Genomic DNA, 21,415 nt, shown 5'->3' with positions numbered 1-21,415 from the left:
TCTCCTCCGCTGTATTCGCTCTGGAATGTGCTCTATCTTATCATTTATTTTGGCAACAAGAACTCCCAACGTGTTTTTATTTGCGTTTCAGTGAGTCTTTTCTGTGCTTTCTGTTCTGCCTGGGGTGGTTTTTTGACTCTTGGCAACCGCTGAATTGCTACTCACACTGTATCGAAGAGAAAATTAAGGTGCAAGCCCTGTTGTTTCTGAACTTCCCACCCAAATCAAAGGACAATTCTGCACTGGAGGTGCCCCAGGGGTGCGCTGGCAGCCAGCCACACGCACCAGCCGGCGGGCTGAGACCCACCCCACCCGTTTTTCTAAAAACTCTTACACGCTCATAACTCTGCCCAGGGGTATCTGAGGGACTGACGCAGTTAAACGATGCTGCGAGCTGGTCTCGTACGGAAAACCCACCCCTTTAAAGCCAGACCGACGCATTCACGTCAAACTAAACCCGTGCCCGAGCGGGCGGCGCGCACCCAGCGGCTGCAACCCCGGGACCGGCCCCGGGACGGCGGCAGCCGGGCACAGGACGCGGCCCCCCTCGCCCCCGCGCGCCGCCGCCGCCCGCTCCCCGCGGGGCCGTGGGGACAGGACCCCCGCGCGGGGCTCGGCGACGGGGCGGGCCGGGGCGGCGGCAGGTGCGGGCGGTGGGGCCCGGCCATTGGGCGGGCGGGGCGGGGCGGGGCGCGGCCCGGGGGCGGGGCGGGGCGGGGCGGGGGGAGCCCGCGGGAGGCGGGGGGAGCCGCATTTAAGGACGGGCGCCCAGCCGAGGTGTGTTCAGCGCCGCCGCCCCTGCCGTCGCCGCTCCGCCGCCATGAAGGGAGGCACCAAGTGCATCAAGTACCTGCTCTTTGGCTTCAACTTCATTTTCTGGGTGAGGGACCCCGCCGCGGGGCTGTGCCCCTCGCTCGCCGCCTGCCCGGGGGGAGCCCGCGGGAGCGGGCAAAGTTCCGCGAGCGCAGGTCGCTTTGCAGCGTTGTTGTTTGCTTTTGCTTCTTTTTATTTATTTTTCCCCCCCCTTACTTTTTGCCGCCCCCGCGCCGCCCGGGAGGAGGGGGGTGAGCACCCGGCCCGGCGCCCCCCCCTTCCCTCAGGCTGCGGGGGCTCCCCCGGGGGGGCGGCGGTACCGGGGCGGGGGCGGCCCCGGGCCGGCGCCTGTTCCCCCGCGGGGCGCGGAGCCGGCGGGGGGACGGGGGCGGCGCGCGGTTACCTGCTGCGGCGGTGAACGCGCTGAGCGCCCCGCACTCGGCGGGGCACGGCGGAGCCAGCAGCCCCTCGGCCGCCGCTCTATGGCCTGCGTCCGCTGCCCCCGGGAGCGCCGGCAGCGCCGTGTCCCGCCCGCCGCGTGTGCGGGGGCAGCGTCCTGCCGGTGCCCCGTGCGGGTTGTGCCCTTGGCGGGTAGCTGCGGCGGGGTGGCGAGCCCCTTCCTCGCCAGCCAGGTGGCCGCGACCATCGCGCGTGTGAGCCCACCCCGGCGGGGGTCCCGGCTGAGGCTGCGGCTGCGCCTCCCGCTGCCTGGGCAGCGTCTGCTGAAGGCAAACGCTAGGGCGGCAGGGTCCGCGGGAGCACAGCGCTGCTGCAAGGGGAAACCGTGTTCCCAGTGCCGCCTCTGGCACTGCTGCCCCTGCTTCACCGGGAAGCAGGGCTGAACCGAGGGGTTAGCAGCCTTTTCTGGAGTACGCGGTCCAGGGACACCTGAATTCAGCATCCTCTACCTTATGGAAAAATACCCAGGGAATACATGCCTAATGTGTAGGTGTGAAGTGTGAGGTTAAAAAAAGAAAAGTTTATTCTCTTGGCTGGCGACAACAGTGGAGAAATGCGTGTGTGACTCCTTTTTCACCCTCTGACGTGGAGAAATTAAGTCAGAGCTTGTGGAAAGAAACCACTTCTGGAGTAAGTTACAGTATTGCACGTGGGATGGCTGGAAGACGCAATGCTAACGGATAAAGTACTTGTGATCTCTCTACTCAAAAGTGGGTTGCAGCAAAGTAAGAAAACGGGTCTGGGCTGCAGTTGAGGGAGGTTGTGCAGAGGAACCTTACGCGGGCACAGGAAATCCTGTATTGCTACCGGAGGCTCACCGGGAGGGTGAGCAGCGGGGTCCTAATCGGAGGGTTATAGCTGGTAGGAAGAAAGTCAAGCAATGCACAAGCTGAAGCCTCTGGGACAGTGAGGTGCTAAGCCGCCTGTTGAAACAGGAGGAAACAGTCGTGGTTTGCTTTGGGGGGCATTCTTTTATTTTTTGAAAGCTACAGACTTTCTACAAACTGTTCTATAGCACAAGAATGCTTGTTGGGGCAAAGGAATTGCCTCAAAGGTGCTCTTTGTGTGAGCATCGCAGGTTTGCTGTCTGGGGCCCAGGGCTGAGAATAGGGAGTGTATTTTTGTTTAGCTTGGGGGTGTTACGGTAACAAGGCTCCAAAGCTTTACTTGCACATTCTGGTGCCCGGTAAGCATGGACACAGGCTTGACTGGTTAACAGGGTGGAGGGGAGGGGGCTGTACCCTGTGTAGGCTGGCAGAGTTGCTGCCCAGAGGAGCCATGAGGACGCAGCTCTTCAGGTGGCCTTCTTGGGTCCAGCTAGGATGTGGGAAAAGGGAGAGAAGGAGTGAGAAAAAAATAATTGAAGGGATATGAATGCTGCTTCTCAGAGTATCCCAATAAGTGGCTAGAAGCACCAAGAGGCAGTGAATAAGAGTGGCTTGGGTTAGCCAGAGGTCGGTGTTTGTAGACCAGCTGGAATAGCCCTTGGCTTTCAGGGCTCACTGCATGTATCTGTGCCCTTAACAAAACTGTTGGAGTTCCAGGTATGGTGTTGGTGAACCTCATGTCCTCTATGGGGGAGTGAAGTAGCAGTACTTGGGGCACAGACTGTTAGGCCATAATGAAAAGTGTAAAAAAAAAAGTCTTGGGGCAGGAACAACCCTAATGAGAAAGACTTTAGCATTTCCTATCTCATTGCAGATGTAAGAAGTCTTAAGTAATGGAAATGAGCAAAAGTGTTGTGCCCGAGTGCAATTCTGATCCTAAAATTAATATCACAATCAGTGACAGGCCTTGTGGCCTTGGGACACCCTCCCCATTCCCAAGAGGAGGAACAAGCCTTTGCTTGATTCTGAGTTGTCCATGGGTGTGGGGTCCTATTGCTCAAGTGCTGCCTGGGAATTGTGACAGTGATGTAGTTAGATTTAATGAACCTCCTGGAGCAGGAGGAGCTAAAATGTCCTGTGAAGCTGTGATCGTATTCACACAGTACCCCTGTCTTAAAATAAGTTGCTGCAAAAGGACAGGTGAGGAATTCAAATGGTCTGCAGCAAACCTGCAGGTATGTGTTAGGTCGCATGTGTTTGCCTTCATCAGACAAGTGAGGGCAAGAGGAAGCAGAAAAAGCTTACTTGATATAGGAGGCTATTAAAAGTAGGGAAACCAGCAAAGTTGAAGCTGTGTCCAAAGGAAGGAGATAATGTTTATAAGCACTGGCAGGTCAAATAAAAGAAAACAATAAGGCTAGCCAAAAGAAAGCTTTAGGAGTAACTTGCAAAAGCAAACCCAACTAACCTATCCCTCTTGAGACTCACTAGGACCAGGGAGCTTCCCAGGAGGTCCTTAGAGTTGTCAGTCGGTCCAGGTGTAAAAGCATGTTGAGTGATGTTCTACAAGACTTTCTCTTACCGGGAGTGCTTGGGGGCATTTTGTGCTGTAACCTGTCTTTGACTCCGAATCCCTCACATGTTTGAATTGACTCCTGTGTGAAAAGGTTGTGAAACAACAACAGCAAATGCTAATTAACAACTTTCCAGGGTCATGTAGTAGTTACTTTGGAACTATAAATGCATTGTGATTGGGTAAAACCTCCTGCTCAACCACCCACCTCTGTGCCAGAGGGCTGGAATGTAGTGAATTTGAGGCTGTTTTTTTTGTTACTCTGGGTTATGCAGAGTGACAAATGAAGTGCCTCTGGGAAGAATCTTTAAAAACAAAAAGTTTGTGTACACACGGAGGAGATGTGACATTGGAGAAAAGAGAATGGTTACTGCAAGGGGAAGCTGGGCTTCATGAAGCTGTTAAATTGAAGTCTTTGAAAGCCTGCATCTGGGAGGGAGCAAGGGCTGGCTGGTCTTAGTTCAGTTGTCCGGTGTCTCCTGGAAGTCTCAGAGCTCTTGGGGAAGCTAAGCAGCCCTGGAGTAAGGTCCTGGCAGGGGTGAAATTGCTTGCTGAGCAGAGGCAGGGCTGAGATGAAGTGGAGCTGTCTTGCAGTGGAGAGAACAAGCAGAGCTGGCATGCAGGAGCGAGCTGCGTGGTGGTTGATACAGTCCCATGTAATCTGGAGAAGGATTTGAAGTAACAGTTCAGTGCTCGAGTAGCATCCAGTACTCAGTGATGAAGATGAGTGCATGCTGACATAGCAGGCTATGTGACAGTGTGATGCTTGCGAAAGGCAGGTGTCAATGTGTGTGGGTGGCAGGAGCAGGGAGTCACGAACTAGCTGATTCAGAGGCAACTGCTGCCACAGAGCAATGAAGTCTTGGGATAAAAGGGTCTATGATGGCTTCACAAAAGCACCAGGAGGGTCCTCCGCAACAACAAAGGAGAACCAGCTTCAAAAGTGAAGGACCTAGAGAAGAAAGATGGTACCACTCCATAAATCCATGGTGTGCTGGTGTCCTGCGGTGCTGTGGGCTGCTCTGCTCTTCTGCCTACCTCAAGGAGAACATAGTGGAGCTTGGTAAGGTTTGGGAGAGGAAGAGGAGGGGGTTTCAGCTGTTGGGTGCTGTGAGTGAATGAGGATTCTTCAGCCTGGAAATAGACAAAGCAAATGTGTTAGAGGTCTGTAGGATCACAACTGACCTGGTAGTAGGTAGGACCTGGCTGTATTGAAAGAGTCAGTGAGCAAGGACTGAGGGGTGTTAAGCCTGAAAATAAGTTTCAGAAGAAGATGGTACGGCTGTGGGGATGGTGGTAGTGCTTTCTCCCCAGCAGGTGTTGTGGAGTATGTGGTTTGTGGGGTACCCGGTTAACATCATGTTCAGCAGCCTTCAGTTAATTTTTCCTTCTCAGAATGTGCTGTCTGTGTCCTTGCACAACTTGTAAGTGCTCAACATGTAAACTGGGAGGCTAATCCTGGGAAATGCAAGTGTCTGCCCTGTTCTGATGACCCTTCCTGAGAAGCCCCCTTGTAGGATGCTGTGCTAGGTGATAACTGGTCTGATGGCTTTTCTCCAGTTGGTAAGGCCAGGCATATATGTTGCTAGCATGATGTTCTCTGAAACTTTTGGGATTCCAGACCTTTGGTTAAAATGAGCTTGTGGCCTGAAGGGAAGGTAGGGGTGTGGGGACACTCTTGGATGAGCGCTGCAAATGCTTCTGAAGTCTGGTAACCGCTGGATTTGTACAGAATGCTTTTTGCTGTTGTGTTTGAATTGATCTGTAAGGTGATGCAATCGCCTCTCAGAGGTATGGGAATGGGGGGTGGCTGTGTTTTCCCTTTGGTTCAAGTATTGCTGCAGACACCAGGCTCCTTGCAGCTGTTGGGCTGGTGTACTCCCACCTGGATTTGCACACAGCTCTTGTGTCTCAGCATCACTGGTGCTGGCCCGGTCATCTTTGGGTCTGGTCTGTAATGAAAGCTGTACCAGGTCTTTGGAAGTTTGGGGTTTGATGTGGGGTGGGGGATGGAAGTGTTGAGGTTGATACAGAGCTAATATATTTTTTCCACCAGGCTGGCTTGAGCTTGGCAAGAAGTCAGTGGAAACATCACATTATGTGGATATGGATTGGTCTTACCAAAGCTGGTTTTGAACAACCTTAGTGCGAGCACATGCTTGAGTTGTGTAATGAGTGACTACCTGTAGCTTAGCTCCCTTGACTCCTGGGGTTTGCTTAGGCTTGTTGGCCCTGGTGACAGAATCTTTCCCTAAGAACTGTGGGCTCCTCCAAGCAGCTCAGTGCGCGTTGTGCAAGTGCCTGGCATGGCCGCACATAGAGCATGTGCCTGCCTGTTCTCCCACTGGCTTTCTGCTACCGAAGAAAAGCAAGGGCTTTTTTGCATCTTTAAACTTAAATGCTGGGGTTTTCCCTTGTATGTTTTGTGGAATACAAAGACATTTACTAACATTTATAACTTATTATAGGCAATACAGTCAGAGTTCACATTGAGTCTTTGAGCAATTTTCTTGTTCCTCTACAAGGCAACAGTCTCCTGGCTTTTTAGAGCGTCTTATGTTATATAAACTAACCAGTCCATGGGAGTGCCTGCTGAAGTGCCGTTAGCACGATCAGGCCTGGAGGGCTCTTCTTTCTGTAACTTGAAGGTACCTGTGACTCCATTCAGAACCATAATGTCATCTGCTTGTGCTGCACCAGGGGCAGCTGGTAGCAGTTCAGTGCTCAGACTTCTGGAGAGGGTCTTCCTGGCTGAAATGGAAAAGAGGACTTGCAGGATGGTCAGGGAAATATGCACACATACAAAAGGAACATAAATAAGTTGCTTTTGCTTTCTGTAATCAACTGATCTGGTCGCTGACTGCAGCAAATGAATCAAAATGCTGTTTAGGCTCAGTTCAATCTATTTTACCTCTATCAAGTGCTGTGAAGTCAAGAATGGAGTTGGAGGGTGTTGCCTTGAAAAGTCTGATGTGAAGCTACTTGTACTTACAGTTTTAGCAGTCCTACCTCCTATTTGCGATTTAAATTGCAAATATAGTAGACTGGCTTCTGAATAGGAACTTGTATGAAATGGGCACTGATCTTGGCAATGATTCAGGAATTCTGTAATGCTGTTCCTCCTGTACTAGAGCACCATTTTATTGCAATAAATTCTGTGACATTAACTTAGTCCACAACATTCTTGAAACTAACCTAAGCAGAAAGAAAATACTTCCTTTCCAATCTACTTTTTTTTTTCCAGAGGAGTTTGGAAATAGCTGTAGTTTCTTATATAACTGCTGGCACTCATTGCACATCTGTTAAGAAAGCTTTTTTCCCAGAAGTTTGAAAACCTGTGCTTGTGTGGATAACACTTAATGCTGTAATTAAGGATTTAGAGTGATGTTGAGCCTCATCTCTATGTACTTTATGGGGTTTTATTTATAGAGTACCAGCAAGTAACAGGACAGAAACAGTTCATTACTGCTCCTGGTGTTCCCAGTTTCTTTGCCTGGGTGTTTCACAACATTGTGTTTTGTCCTGGCTTTGTTAATGTGCTGTCTTGCACAATGAGGGAAGAGTTAGCTGTCTGTCTCATGCAGAGGAAGCTCAAAGTCAGATTTTTAGCTGAAGTGTCACACACTGCCATATCGTGGGATACACTAACAAAAAATGGGAGTTTCTAGTTTGAAAAGCTCAAGCTTTTAATGTGTATTACACCAGTATCATTAAATCAAATGATTCCCTGTGCAAGCTTTCTGCTAGGAGACCGTGTCTGTGAAACCTCTAGATGTTAAAAGGAGGTTGCGGGGGGGGGGGGGGCGGAATGGAGTGGAAATTGCTTGATAGCATGCCTCAGCACTTGGTGCTCCAAGTTCATGCTGAAGTTAGCTAACTATGGTGGAGGGAGGAAGGCAGAGCGGTCTGGCTTCTGCCTCCATGGAGATGGGTCGTGGCATGGTAAAAGAAAGCAGGGTGTCAAAGATAAATACTGTGGTACGTGCTTAATATGGGTACATGCTTAATATGCCTAGTGGCGAGACCATGTGGTTTGCAAGGGGGAAACCAGGGAAATGGAAAGGGCTGACTGTAGAAGGCACTTGTCAGCATGTAGGGCTGGGTGGGCCGGAGGGAAGTCCTGCACAGAGGCTCACTAGAGAAGGTGCAGGGCTGTGAAGGAAGGCAGACCAAAAAAGCTGGTTTTGTTTGCTGCAACAGGCTGAAAGATGCATGTGGGAATAAAGCCTTTGAAGCAATGGGGGTATATTTGCATGTGATGCAAAAAAAATCAGAAAACCACTTAAGGAACCTCCACAGGACTAGAGAGGAATGATGAGGTATTTTTATCTTTAAGCATATGTCTGTTGCACTGTAGAATGGAGATAAGTCTAACAGAAATGAGCTGGGAGTTGTAAGATGCTTAGTGGCTAGGGGAAACACAAGGAAGCCTTGTTAGGATGTCAGTAGCATACTTGTGCCAGGACATGCTGTTACTGGAGAGTGGCTGCCACAAACTTTTCCTGTACAGTCAGTAGTACCCCTTTAACTTCACATTTTGGTCAGATTGCTTAAAAACCCCAACTTTCTGAGTTCCCTTTCCTATACTTGTTACTACAGAAACATAGTACTTACAGAACTGCTGCTCTTAGTTTTGTATGCTCATGAAACATGTAAGTTTTTGCACACAAAGTGAGTAACTTCAGGAAAACAGATGCTTTTTTTTTCTTGTTCTGTTAAATTTCTTTTTCAGCACAGGATACATCTTGGAAATATCCTGTATTACTCAACTCCTATGACAAAACAGGTCTGTTGGGTTGGGAAAAGACATGGATTAAAAACCCAACAACCAGCTCATCGGGGGAGCTGCTTCCATGCAGCCTAGGTGGGGGGGGCTGCCTTGCACCCCTTTGCCAGGGAGGAAAAACACAGCTACCAAAACAACAAACACACTTGTCCAAACCCACTGGCATAGTGTGCATGAGCAGAGCCGGCCCTGCAGCAGCCTCTGGCGATTGCCAGGTTGGTCTGAGACGCTGCCAAGTGCTGTGGGTGCCCATGGGGCTGTGCTTGCCTCTCCCACCAAGGCTGGTGGTGGTGCCCTTGTCTCTTGTTGTTTTGATGAAGACTTTAAGCTTCAAATGACTTTCTTGCTTTCTGCTTTAAAACTGACCTTCTTTAGTTCACTGTGGGTAGGAAGAACACAAACTGAGAACACAAGTCTGCTTTCCTTAAACTGAGACAAAAAGTCACTTTTTCTTGCAAGAATGACCTGTGTGTTTTTTCTAGTCCACCATGGAGAGAATTATCACTTTATTTAATCCTTCCTTTTTTTAGTGTTGTGGAGCAGTTCACTGGCATAAAGTATTATGGGATCACAGAACAGTAATAAGTTTTTTGCTTCCTTATGATGATATTTGTTCACAAGATGACTGTTTCCCAAGGAGAAAACATACCACTTAACCCTTCCCCACCGCTACCCAAAGTTTGTGTTTTGAGAGGAGCCATGTTAAGTATGTCAGCTCTCCCTGATGTTAACCAGTCAGTTTCTGAAGAGATCATTAACTGAGCCTTCTGCTGTGCTTGGGCTTGTAAGATTACCTACACAGTTGTAGTATGGCTTAGTTTCCTCATACTTTGGGTACTCTGGCCTTACAGGTCTGTTTGGGGGATCAGCTCTGGGGTTTGGTTTTACAGCCCCTGTTCCATTTGCCCCAGAGCTCGCAAGTGCTGAGCCTTGTCAAACAACAAACATGGGTAGGTGCAGGCAGCTGGGTGTGCTCTGGCTTCTGGCTTTGCAATTCAGGAGTTCCTAGCAAAACAAGCGGAGGCTGTAGGTTTCTTCTCCTAATGCTACAGATCTGGATGCCTATAAAAGCTGAAGACTGTTTGACCCAGGAAAGCGAGCATCAGAGTAGTATTAAATACCGAGTGACCTAACTGGAGGCTAGAAACAGTCTTTTCCATCGCCAAGCCTGTCTGGTTTTTGAACGGAGGTACTGAAGTGAGATGAGATTGTGAAGTCTGTGAGTGATGCTCTAGCTGTGAGTGGGGGCAGAGCAGCGACCCTTCTCTGCCAGCCCACCTGCTGCACCTCTCCCTTCCCCTGCGGTGCTGCAGCACAGCGCATTGACATGATACTCTCGTGGCATGCAGTGTGCTACCAAGGTTGTTCTGCATAACTTAAAATTATTTTGCCAGCATAGCCCTAACAAGGAAGGTGGCAGGTATGTGCAGGCTTTCTCCCTGCACTTTGTGAGTAAGCCTGTGCGCCCATGACACCAACAAAGTGCCTTTTGCGTAGGTCTGGAAGCCTGCATTTGGGTTTGGCTCTTTGCATTGTGTATCGCTTCATCTCTTTTCCTGGCTAAAACCCTGCAGCTCCTCATTGAGGCAGGCTTGGGAGTCAGGTGCCTGCCATACAAGAAATGCCGGTTTTCCTGGAGCAGCTGGCCTCTTGCTTTTTGGTTTTTTCCACTGATACCTGAGCCCTTTCACACTTCAGTTGGAATGCTTCCTGCTGAGAAGCTACCAGGGGTATACCTGCCCTTAAACCCTTACTTGACTCCATCCTCCTAGTCTTGTGTGAACCTTCAAAGCTCGCCCAACTTTCCTGGGAAGAGCAAGCCAAAGAGGTCACAGGAGACAGCCATGGGCAGCAAAACTGCACCTGCCTTTGCATGTAAACACTCCTATAGCTGGGAGAAAGGGCTCTCCGGCTCCCCATGGGGAGAGCGTGAGGCTGAGGAGTTAGGCTCTGTCTGGAAGGAGTGTACCCACGGATGCTCTCTGTGGGAATGCCTTCCAAATTCCCACTGAAAATTGACATAAACACTTCAGTTTCTTGGAGGTGAATCAAGAATGTCATTCCCTTCTTCTAGAAGGAACTTCTTATCAGAAATAAGGCTTTGGGATTTTTCTCTTCATGCAGGGCTTTGGTTAGGTGAAGCATGGACTTTAAGCTTATTGCTCACTCTGAAGTTTAAATTTTTAATGTCTGCTGCAGTGTGTGTTATTTCTGTCCTCACCTCACTTTTGTAGATCTTTTTTGGTGGTTAAATGGTCTTCAAAGGAGAGAAGGAAGAACTGAGAAGCACACTCTCCAGCTTTCTAGTTTGTCTTTGGGGTCAACTTACATGCAAAAATTTTATTCCCCTTTAAAAGTGGGTGGGCTCTGTCCGTTCACAGCAAACAGCTAGTGTTTGCCTTACCAGAGTGCAGTTCCCTCTTTCTTGCTGTTTCTCCAATGCCTTCTGCCAGATGTTTCATCCAGAAGCTAATTTATACATGCAACTCGCAACAAGCACAGGCACCAATGTTAAGAGGAACCTGGAGGCACAGTCAGAGAATGGTAATAAAATAAAACTAAATATCATCTAAAATTTGATTGTGGTGTTCCAGATCAACACACAGTGATGTTGCTATTTCAACAGCCTGCATTTTCCTCTTCCTGTCAGTGCAGTAGCTTATTGGATTGGTTTTATCCTGTTTTGCAAGAAAGAATACTCTTTCTAAACTCTTTACCGTAGTACTGAACTCCTGGCAGTCTGTTTAAAATGCTGAAATGTTTAGCTGGCCTTAAAGGCACTTTTTCTTGTGGTACACGTGTCCTTCAGTGTGAAGATTTAAGATCACTAAGCCATGTGGTGTCACTGCAGTCACCCAGAATAAAACAGTGAGTGGGGAGGGGTCACTGGAAATACTGACATTTAGCACTTCGGTAAACCTTGGGTATTTTCAGTGAAGAAAAATGGCATTGTTCTTGTGTGGCATTGTAGTTTTAGTATGTAAACACATCTGTCAGTGAGGTGCCTCACGTCAGGACCCAAGTTTGTTCTTGGGTTTGGTATCCCCATCCTCTTACGCTGGTTCTTTGTCACAAGCTCTTTGAGCTGTATCCTGTTTACTTCTGATGTTGTTACTAATGCAGGGGTGAATGCATTAACTGACATTATTTAACAAGCCTTATTTGTTCTTACAGCTTGCAGGGACAGCAGTTCTTGCAATTGGACTATGGCTTCGATTTGATTCGCAGACCAAAAACATCTTTGAACTGGAATCCAACAACACAACATTTTACACTGGTAAGCTGGGAGATGGCTTTGGGTGATAGATCTTACTTTTGCACCCCGATTTCCAGAATGCTTAGAAACCTTCATCTTTCTCAAAGGCTAAAGACAAAACAATCCTAAACAGCCCTGATGGGGCAGAGAGCAGTTCCCCTTGGCTGGTGTGTGGGGCAATCTCTGAGCTCTCGTGCAGAAAGCAGCAGCAGCCTTATGCTAGAGGTTTCTTGGTTCTTCGTGCTATATATCACTATCTTACCCCCCCCCCAGCTTAAGCCCTGCAGTTGCTCTTTGTGTGCTGCTGGTAACAGTTTTGTAACCCCCCAGGGGCTCCTGGTAGACATGGAGGGTGCTTCTTCATGATCCTTCTCAGTGTGGGTCCTTAAAGTTTTGCTCTAAACTAGGTAGTTGCAGATTACACTAATGTGTTTTTTTTACTCCAAAGTAACCAACCTAAGCTACCCAAAACCATAACTCTGTTCTCTCATCACTCAGAGCGTATGTACTATTGTCCAACTCTTGCAGCCCTGTGTATGCAAACCTACACTGAACTAATGGAAAGGATGCACAAATACAGTGGCTTAAATGAGCAACCTAGATCAAGGTAGTCTTAGGCCAGGTGGAAGTTATTCTTTGATGTATTGTCTTGCAAGATAATGAATTAGGGGATAGACATGCAGGTTTTCAGTTTGTTATTCTGATGTTGTAGGAGTCTGTAACTGGATAGGATTTTATCCCAACTGTAAGATTTTGATCTCTACAGTCACTTCAGGGTTGGGCAGAGGAACACCAGCTTCTTTGGTGGTTGTCACATGGATGCACTCAAACCTTTTTTGAAACCAAGTAGCTGAGTTGAAGACCTCTTAATGCAGAAGAAAGCAAATTCAAATATGTACCTTTCTAACATATGTCTGTCTGATTTGGGTGATCCTTGTGCGTATGTATTTCGCATCCCTGTAGCATCTGGATTTGCAGTGTCCCACGTGGCATTACTTGTTGGCCTTTCTCTTGCCGAGAAAATTGGCTCCTGTGGTGAGCTGCTCAACCTGTCACAGAGACACTTAGAGTCTTTACTGACCCAAACTGGTGTCTGAAGGGTCAGTAAAGACTCTGTAAGGGAGGTACACCTCATGCTGCAGCCTTATAGTACCAAGGTAGTCTGTGCCTACAAGGAGTACTGTTAAGAATGATGAGTTAAGCCTGTTAGAGGCTTAGTTGGGAGTATTGAAATGCTTTGTGCAACTTCGTGAAGAGGCCACAGGTGTGCAGACAGCTTATCTGTGAGAGGCCTTGTATTTCTCCCTTGATAATGCTGGCATGGTAGCAAACTGGGTTCTTGCAGCTGCCAGTAAGATTTCCAGATGCTTTTAACTGGACCCTGGAAAAGGAACAGAAATCTAAACTTAGCCTTTGAGTTGAATATTTAACAAGTCTTACGTTGGGTAGTCTGAAACAACTCTTTCACCTCCTGAAACATAAAAGTTTTATGATGTGATATTTCAGCTACTGGCAGAATGCAGCCAGTGTAGCCTACTTGAAATTTCTGTAGGTTAAACTGAGTTCTAAAAAAGTTTAGTAGGAATTACTGCTAACATATTTTCTGGGAGTAGTTACTGACTGCAGCTTCCAATAGGAAATGGAAAGATTCTGTCGATTGGCACAGAGTAACAAAGCAAGTTACTTCAAAAGCTTCCTATACTACTGAGATGAGAGGTTCTGGGGGACTCCTGCGAAATGGAAAGTTAAAGCTGGGGTAAAATCAGTGCCAGAATTTCATGCTGATAAGTAATGTCAGGCTTAGTCATCTGCATATGCTTAATCAAGTAGATGTTTATTCTGGCAGCTAATATGACTGGTTTGTATCTAGAAAATCTCATTTGCAAATGCTTGGGTGTGGCTTTCTTTAAATAATATTGACTGGGTTTTGGAAGGCCAGCATTCCATAGCGATAGAAATGTCATACTAATTTTATATGCTTTGTGCTGATTCTTTGTGTTTCATCACCCCAGTAATACTTTCCTGCCATCCTATGGGAGTTGCTTTGCTCGTTACCCCTTGCTGTGCTCACCAGCTAGCAGCTGTAATGCTGAAGCTGGCAGTTCCCAAGCTTGGGGGAGGATGGGGCATAAATGGAGTCTTTTAGCTCAGAAGCATTTGCCCTTTATGCTCCCAACACACTTGCTACCTAATTTCTGGGCAGAATGGTCTACAGGCTGAGCCACTTGATGCCGTTGTTGAAGTACCTGCTTTCACAGAAGCAGAAAATGCCAAATTTCTTAGTTAGAAGGGCTGTCAAGTTAAGACAGCTGAAGTATAGACTTGTATTACCATGACTGGTAGAACAATTTGGTGTTTCCTGATGGAAAAGCAGGGTAGGAAAGCATTTAAAGCCTTATGGCAGTGATTATAATGCCTTTTAATACCCAATCTCCTAGAGGTAGCATGCCTCAAGAACTCTTGGATGTTGATACATCACTAGTTCCAGCTGTCTCTAACTGCAGCACACTTCATCTGAAGATAAGTTGACACCTCTGGCTCTGAGCCAGTTTTAAAGTATGTCTTGCAGTTTGTCTTAGATGGCTTTATCTTGCCCATTTTCTAAAACTTGTGAAACTGCAGTAGTGGTGCACATTAATTGTTAACAAGTTGAATTTTTTATTTATCAATGCATTTCACTACAAGTTTTGAAGTTGTGTTTGCTTTGAAAATTAAGCACAGCCACCTTCTTGCTTGGAACAGTAAAGAAACAATAAATCTTGGCAAAAGCTACAAATGCTGTTTGTGGAGCAACTGATTTTTATACCTTGCTGCTGAGGTCAACTAGCCTGTGTACATGTCTTTCTCCTCCCTAGGAGTTTACATCCTTATTGGAGCTGGTGCACTTATGATGCTGGTTGGTTTCTTGGGATGCTGTGGTGCATTGCAGGAATCTCAGTGTATGCTTGGCCTGGTAAGTGTTCAGAGTGGTGTTTAAATTATTAGCAGCACAATGAGAAAGGAAGGAAAACATCGCTGTTCAGTTAAAGGGCAGTAGATACTGATTGTTCTAACTCCAACATTTAAATTTATGGTTACCCATGCAGTGCCAAAACACTAAATAAGTAGCTCACACTTCTGGCCCTAAATCAAAATGTCCATGTTGTATTTGAATACAAGAGGACTTCAGGAGTTAGTGACTTATTCAGACATTTGAGTATCAAGCTTAGGAGTATGTGTGAGCACAGAACTAAATGTAGATAAGAGTGGTGCTGTTTAATAAACAGTTTGTCCTGAACTGTCAAAGCTGTGCAATCTTTTATGTTTGAGACCAGAACTGTTAGTTGATCCTCGAAACAACAAGCCTCTACTGTTCATAAGAACAGGATGAGCTAGTCTAGTTGAAAACTGCTTTGCAAGCCAATTATTGGAGAGCAACCTCATTGTTTTCAGACTGGAGGGACCAGTAGAGCTTACTGGGTTCATGCACATCTGTACACTTGTGGAACTACTCATCCAAATAACCAGAAGACTTAGTTAATAAAAGACTACTACTGTAGCTGGTGAAAGAACAATTCTCCTTCTGTGTCATGGAAGTACATTTCATACACATGTTGTGAAATGATGCCTCTAGCCCTTTGCTGTTAACTCTGAGCATCTCTTTAAAAGTGCCTTTAAATGGTGTGGTGTTCTGGACCTGGAAGTCAATTAAACATAGAGATGACACTTTTTTATTTATATTATGGAATACACAACAAAGAAGTGACTATTAGCTCTTTGGGAGTTGGTGGCAACTAGGTATTAAGTAATGACTCCTAAAGCAATAAGAGAGACAAATCGGAGAAAAGAATTGGTGTCAGCTAGTGTGACGTGTCTGACCTGGGCAACTTCAAGGTCTGAGTTAAGAGATGATTGGTTTTAATTAACACTGATCAAAAAGGAAGACTTCTGCTTGGAAAACACTGCTAGGCTTTCTGACGCTCCTGGGAAGAACTGCTGACCCAGTGCAGTGTGCCCTCTTTCCTGGCCTTAACAGTGGTTCAGACCTCCAACTGGAACCTGGCTGAGTGATGGTTCCCACAAGGCTGGATGCTGGGGATTGGACAAGCTTGCAGCATATATGTGATTGTGTTTTGTGATGATGTGGTTTTAATGATGTGCTCTGTCTCTTCTAGTTCTTCCTCTTCCTTTTCGTGATTTTTGCCCTTGAAATTGCTGCTGCAATCTGGGGATTTGCAAATAAAGAAAAGGTAGGTTGCTCTGAAATGTTGGTGGGGTAGTGGGATGCTGGAGCAGGTTGCCCAGAGGTTGTGGATGCTCTGTCATTGGAGGTGTTCAAGGTCAGGTTGGATGGCTTTGAGCAACCTGATCTAGTAGGAGGTGTCCCTGCCCATGGTCAGCTACTGGCCGAATGTTTCTGTATCCAAAACATGACTGATTTGGACTGTCCCCTCACAAGCAGTCAAGGTTCTGTCTTGTGTCAAAATAAGATGCTTGGTGACCAGGGTTGCTTTTCTACCTGTATGATACAACTGGGGAATATAGCAACTTCTGGGGTACAGAAGTTAATAGGGAGTATTTGTATGTAACCAGCGGGCAAAGACTTGACTCTGGCACTCCTCCTAGAAACTCAGAGCTTTGGAAGAGAAACAATCTTATCCGTTAGGTGTGGCTTTTAAGGTGAGTGTACCAGTTACGCTCACCTGTCCAGGTGATAAATACTATCCGCCCTCTGTTTCTACATGTCAAAAAGATGGGTTCTGTAAGCTGCAGAATTTCTGATGACTGACTTACTCAAAACAAGTTTTCCATAATTATTAAGGTAGGATAATAATACAGGACTCTTTGCTATCCTGTAGGTTATTGAAGAGTTAAAGGACTTCTACATGGAAACATATCAAAAGCGATCTGAAGCAGTGTCCAGAGAGACCCTGAAAGCATTTCAGTTAGCTGTAAGTACACAGTCCTATTGAAACTAGGTAATAATGCAGCTTGTTAACACTGTTCTCCATGTCTAGTACCTCACTAACTAGAAGAAACCAAAGGAGTATTAAGAACAAACTGCAAAGAATATTTTTTTTGTACAGTATCAGTGAATTCAGTATACTTTTTTGTTTCTCTGAACCTTTGAAATGCGTGGAACTGTGTTTTCCTAAACAAACAAGCTGGGAAGCTCTAGCTCTGTGGTATTGATCTAGAGGCACCATAGTGTCCATACCTGCGCATCTATGAGTTCATCCTCATGTCTGTAAGGAGTGTAAGCTGTCACCAAAGTTCATGTGTGTATACTGAATGAGATCTAGCTCTTCCTTTCAGAATCTTGTCCTTTAATGCAATAAAGACTTTCTCGCATTAGATTTATAGCAGTCACATTGGCAGGGCTTCTAAGCAGATTTGCACAAGGTCTGTAATAAAACCTAATGTAATCTATTTCTCCTTTTTACCAAATATAGAGCAAAAATATGGAGTATTTAACCTGTTCCTCTTTTTCCTGTTTTCTTTTGTAGCTAGACTGCTGTGGTATTACAGGAGCTCTTGAGCAGCAGTTCATGGACACCTGTCCAAAGAAGCCCGTGGTTGAGTCGCTTACAGTAATGGTAAAGCATGACTTAATTCATCAACAGCTCTGCCCAATGAGTAGAATGAGAAACATGTCTGAGTAAACCCTTCCAGTCCATGGGAAATTGCTACATCATGCTTGCTTAGCAACAGATTGCTATAATCAGTCTGGTTTTGGAAAACGAATGTACTGTTACAGTGGAAAGAACAAGCAGGGTCAGCAGGAAATCTGAACTTGCACAGGAAACACGCAGTCTGTGTGTCACTAGAACCACTGGCATGATGGACAGCATAAGACCAGAAGTCCCCCCAAAAAATACACTAGAGAGCTCTTCTCCTCACTGCAGCTACTGCCGGAGCACCTTCCTAGTGCTGCACAGGAGCTGTTGCCTCCTCTCTTGGTTAGGAAGAAGTAGAGCATGGAGTGGGAGCAGGTCTGAGGTTTTGGTGAGGAAAAGGAGAGGGGTGCAGTGCACTGGTGGCCTGTTTGGGCGAGTATGGCACTGAAGTCAACTGTCTCGGATTCCCCTGTTGAAATACTGCTGCAAAGGTACCTATATGCCACAGATACAGGAGAGACATCTTGTATAATTCTTAACTACCCCTTTTCCTCTTTTTACAACTGTCTTGTGCTCTTGCTTCATACTCCAAGACAGCCTGTATGAGCCTCCCATAGAAAATAAGGTTCTTGCAATGCAGGAATTCAGTTAATGACTTGGTGGTCTTGTTGCATGTGCTCTTCCTTTCACTACACCTGATCTTGTGTGTTCAAATATCTGACCACATGAGACATTTCAATCTCTATTTAGACTGTATCTTTAGTCTTGTCCATACAGTCTGAGTTAGACTATATGGGAGTAGCTGAGACAGTGTGCAGGTTTTATTGTTTGTTTTTATTCTGCTTGGTGTGTTTTAGCTTCATCTGACTTCATCTTTTGATGTGTTTATGGCCTAGTCCCAACTAGAAAAGCAGTAGATAGACTACAGGATTAAAGGGATGTAATGGTGTGGCCAATGCGTGCCTTTAAGCAGCGGTGCTGTATTGATACTCTGATGTAACTGATTAATTCTTGCCAGTATATTCCTTTAATCCTTGATGCAGCCTTTCCTACTAGATAAGGAACAACTAAAGAAAAATGTTTTCAGCGGTTCACTAGTCTGCTGCTGGAATAAGAAGGACAGGATTTGGAATGTGACTTTGACCAGCTATCAGGCTCTCGCAGACTTAAACATCTGTAAAAGTTCAGTGTTGTTCTTGGCTACTGTGCATCTTTGCTGGGGAAAGGATTGTCCTTTTTTTTATTACAATGATAATGCATTGTCTTGGATGCTTCAAACTGGCACCTCTGAATCTACCCACGTATGCATGCAGCTCAAGAAATCCTGCCATTCCCACGTACTGTGTGTTTGTAAGGTGTCTGCAAATATACAGTAGCAATTGGAAATGCAAAGAGTGGCTTCAGATCCGTTTTGAGAAGGGATGAGCAATACAGCAGCCTAAATGCTGACAGCCATTAGTAACAAGCAAAGTCTGATGCAACTGCTGTTGGTTCTGACCAACTGTAGGTGTTGAGAGGGGAATCCTGCTATAGCCATGACACAGTTAAGAGGTGTAAGTACTTGAGTAACTTAAACTTCTCCATCAGCTTTTTGTTAGACACTCCTGGCTGTCTCTGAAGATGTGAAAATAAAGGCCAGTTCAGAGCAGCTTTCAGAAGATGAGTCTTCATCTCTAGTGCAAGCAGGCTTGGTCCAAAGCGTAGCATGAATTGGCAGACCTGAGCTTAAACAAGAGAGCAGAAACAGACCTTTTGTACCTATGAAACACTAATGAAGTCTTGTTTCTTTCAGTCGTGCCCTGCTGCCATCGATGATGTCTTCAATTCAAAACTGAATGTGATTGGAGCAGTTGGTCTTGGCATTGCTGTAATAATGGTGAGTTTCCAGGGGTAGCCACACAGCTGAAGGGTGCTTACAGCAGAAGTATGTCGAGCAGGACCTGGCATCGCACTCTACGAGCCCGTTCCACTAGTGGCAAGCTGTGGCAGGATCAGGGTGTGTGCTGCAGAGCCCTGAGGCAGTGTAGAGGTGGGGTGTCTTGGACCTCCCAGCTCCTTCTGTGGATTAGGATCTGCCTCCTTGTAGCTTTAGCAGGGGCGAAGTTGTATCAGTAGGGTGTGCGCATACAGGGCAAAGATGTATTGGTCGTGTTGCTAGCCCGCTTCGTAATCCTAATACCTCTTGGTGATCCTTGCTTTTGTTTGCTTCTAACAATTGAAGACTCTTCTGGAGAACTGAAATAACAGTGCTAGTACTTTGCACTCTTGTTTGATTTCTATGGAGGAAAGTATGACATGGATGCAAATAATATTGGGATGATCAAAGATTTCTTGCAAGATATGGCAGGAGTTTATAGCTGTTGAAGTATTGGGTGTGAAGGGGATTCATGAGAATAGACTGAAATTTGGGAGTGGAGGTGCAGGGATATGAATTGCAGAATAAAGTTAATAGGGCTGGGCTGGGAGGTGCAGCTGTATTTGTCCCCATGTTGATAGAGGAATGTGCTTTTGTCCCTGACTTCTAATGAATTTGCTTTTTTTACAGATTTTCGGCATGATATTCAGTATGGTTCTCTGCTGTGCTATCCGCAAAAACAGAGAAATGGTCTAACAGCTAAAAACCCAAGACTGCTGCACTATAAAATCTTTGTCATTAACTTCAGCGTTCTGAAAGCATTTCTAAAGTTATATATTTGTTACCTTTTTAATGCTTTATTTGGTACTGATGTAGGTTTGCTTTTTGTTATAGGTTAAAATGAGAAAGGTATATCTGACTCAAGACAAATATTGTACATAAAATATCTGACTTTCTTGAAACTTACATAATTTGGATGTAATTTATGTTGGAGACAATTTGATACTTAATAAAGAGTAAGATATATGTTTGTGGGGGAGAGGAGATCTTACTATGCTTATTAATCGTACTGTTTGATGCATAGCATGGTGTTGAACTTGCATAACAATGTTAAGTGTTAAATCACTATGGCTTTAGTATAAAGCAGGAAATAACTCCTGTGCCAGTGCTGTATTTGAAGGGAATTCCAAGGAATGGAAGACAACTGTCAGAACATGTTAGGGAAGCTGTTGTTCTCACATACACACCAAGGAATGACAAAAGCAGTTCTTAGTTGTATTCTTAAAATGTTACTGCTGTAACACTTTTACTGTCGTCTTCATACAGGGTGCCAGAGGATCACTGTTGTACTGGCGACATGTAGGCAGTGGTACTTTGATGCAAACAGGCTGGGCTTTACCCTGGAGCCAGCTGGGCTGTTTTGTATCAGCCTGTCTGCTGATGTTCCTCTGTCCCCTGGCATCTAATACGGCCTCAGTCCCCTGGCAAGGCTTATTCCCCCAGTGTATGCTCAGGATTTTTCTCAGTGGCTGGCTTAGCTTTTTCTCCAAAGCCAGCAAAGTACAATCTCAAGGGCTTAGAGTATGTGTGCCAAATCTCAGGTTTCTAAGTGGAAAAAAACCAGAAGTTGCATGAGAAGCTACTGTACAGCTCTGCAGTTGCCACTTGCAGAAGTGGCTAGAGCTGTGGCTGTCCTGTTTCAGCAAAAATGAGTAAGGGAGGGAGCAGAGATGTTAATGTGGAACCCTAATGAATTACCATTTTGTCCTGTACTTCTACTCTAAATGGCTTTGAGGTTTTAGGTTTTTTTTCTCTAAAATACTTTGTGGAGGCTACCTTTGGACTTGGATCCTTACCAGCAAGTTGATCTGCTATACCTGTGTCTGGTGTTCCCCCTACTGTCTCAGCTGTGTTCGTAGGAGCTTCTGGTCTTTGTCCTCTAGTACCACAAATGTCTCTTAGTCCTTGTTCCCACCTTTCTCTTGAAAGGAGGCTGGTATTTATTCTGAGAAATTATCAGAATTGTTGGGGGTCAGGCTCTGGCTGTACTGTGGACTAATGCATGAATGTATTGCCCACCTTTTGTTACACCTTGTCACTTGTCTGAGGGGTCATGCAAACTACAGCGCTCCCCTGTAACGCGTTGCACTATTCTGTGTTAATGGGGCCTTCTTAAAAAAAAGTCTGGATTTCAAAAAAAAAATCAAATGGTAATCTTGCTTTTGTGTGTTTTACAGAGACTGGAATGA

At 46.0% G+C, this 21,415-nt stretch overlaps 1 protein-coding gene across 1 annotated transcript; it reads left to right on the top strand.

Moving 5' to 3' along the window:
- The first annotated feature begins 743 nt into the window (after positions 1–743).
- On the top strand, positions 744–20,205 carry CD9 (CD9 molecule). Its single transcript, XM_005234762.4, has 8 exons — positions 744–880; positions 11,633–11,735; positions 14,570–14,667; positions 15,869–15,943; positions 16,553–16,645; positions 17,201–17,290; positions 19,104–19,187; positions 19,857–20,205. The coding sequence occupies exons 1-8, from the start codon at positions 821–823 to the stop codon at positions 19,920–19,922; spliced, it is 669 nt and encodes a 222-aa protein (XP_005234819.1). The 5' UTR covers positions 744–820; the 3' UTR covers positions 19,923–20,205.
- Positions 20,206–21,415: the final 1,210 nt, after the last annotated feature.

Source organism: Falco peregrinus, chromosome 6, assembly GCF_023634155.1.
Source record: "Falco peregrinus isolate bFalPer1 chromosome 6, bFalPer1.pri, whole genome shotgun sequence".
Taxonomy (NCBI): domain Eukaryota; kingdom Metazoa; phylum Chordata; class Aves; order Falconiformes; family Falconidae; genus Falco; species Falco peregrinus.
Note: the sequence above shows the minus strand (reverse complement) of the source record. Positions and strands in the feature narration are given on the sequence as shown.

Excerpts from the sequence above, each read along its gene's own strand:
- CD9 (XM_005234762.4), top strand. The coding sequence starts at position 821 with ATGAAGGGAGGCACCAAGTGCATCAAGTACCTGCTCTTTGGCTTCAAC. Across the intron at positions 15,944-16,552 it reads GATTTGCAAATAAAGAAAAG|GTTATTGAAGAGTTAAAGGA; the intron begins GTAGGTTGCTCT and ends GCTATCCTGTAG. Across the intron at positions 17,291-19,103 it reads TTGAGTCGCTTACAGTAATG|TCGTGCCCTGCTGCCATCGA; the intron begins GTAAAGCATGAC and ends TGTTTCTTTCAG.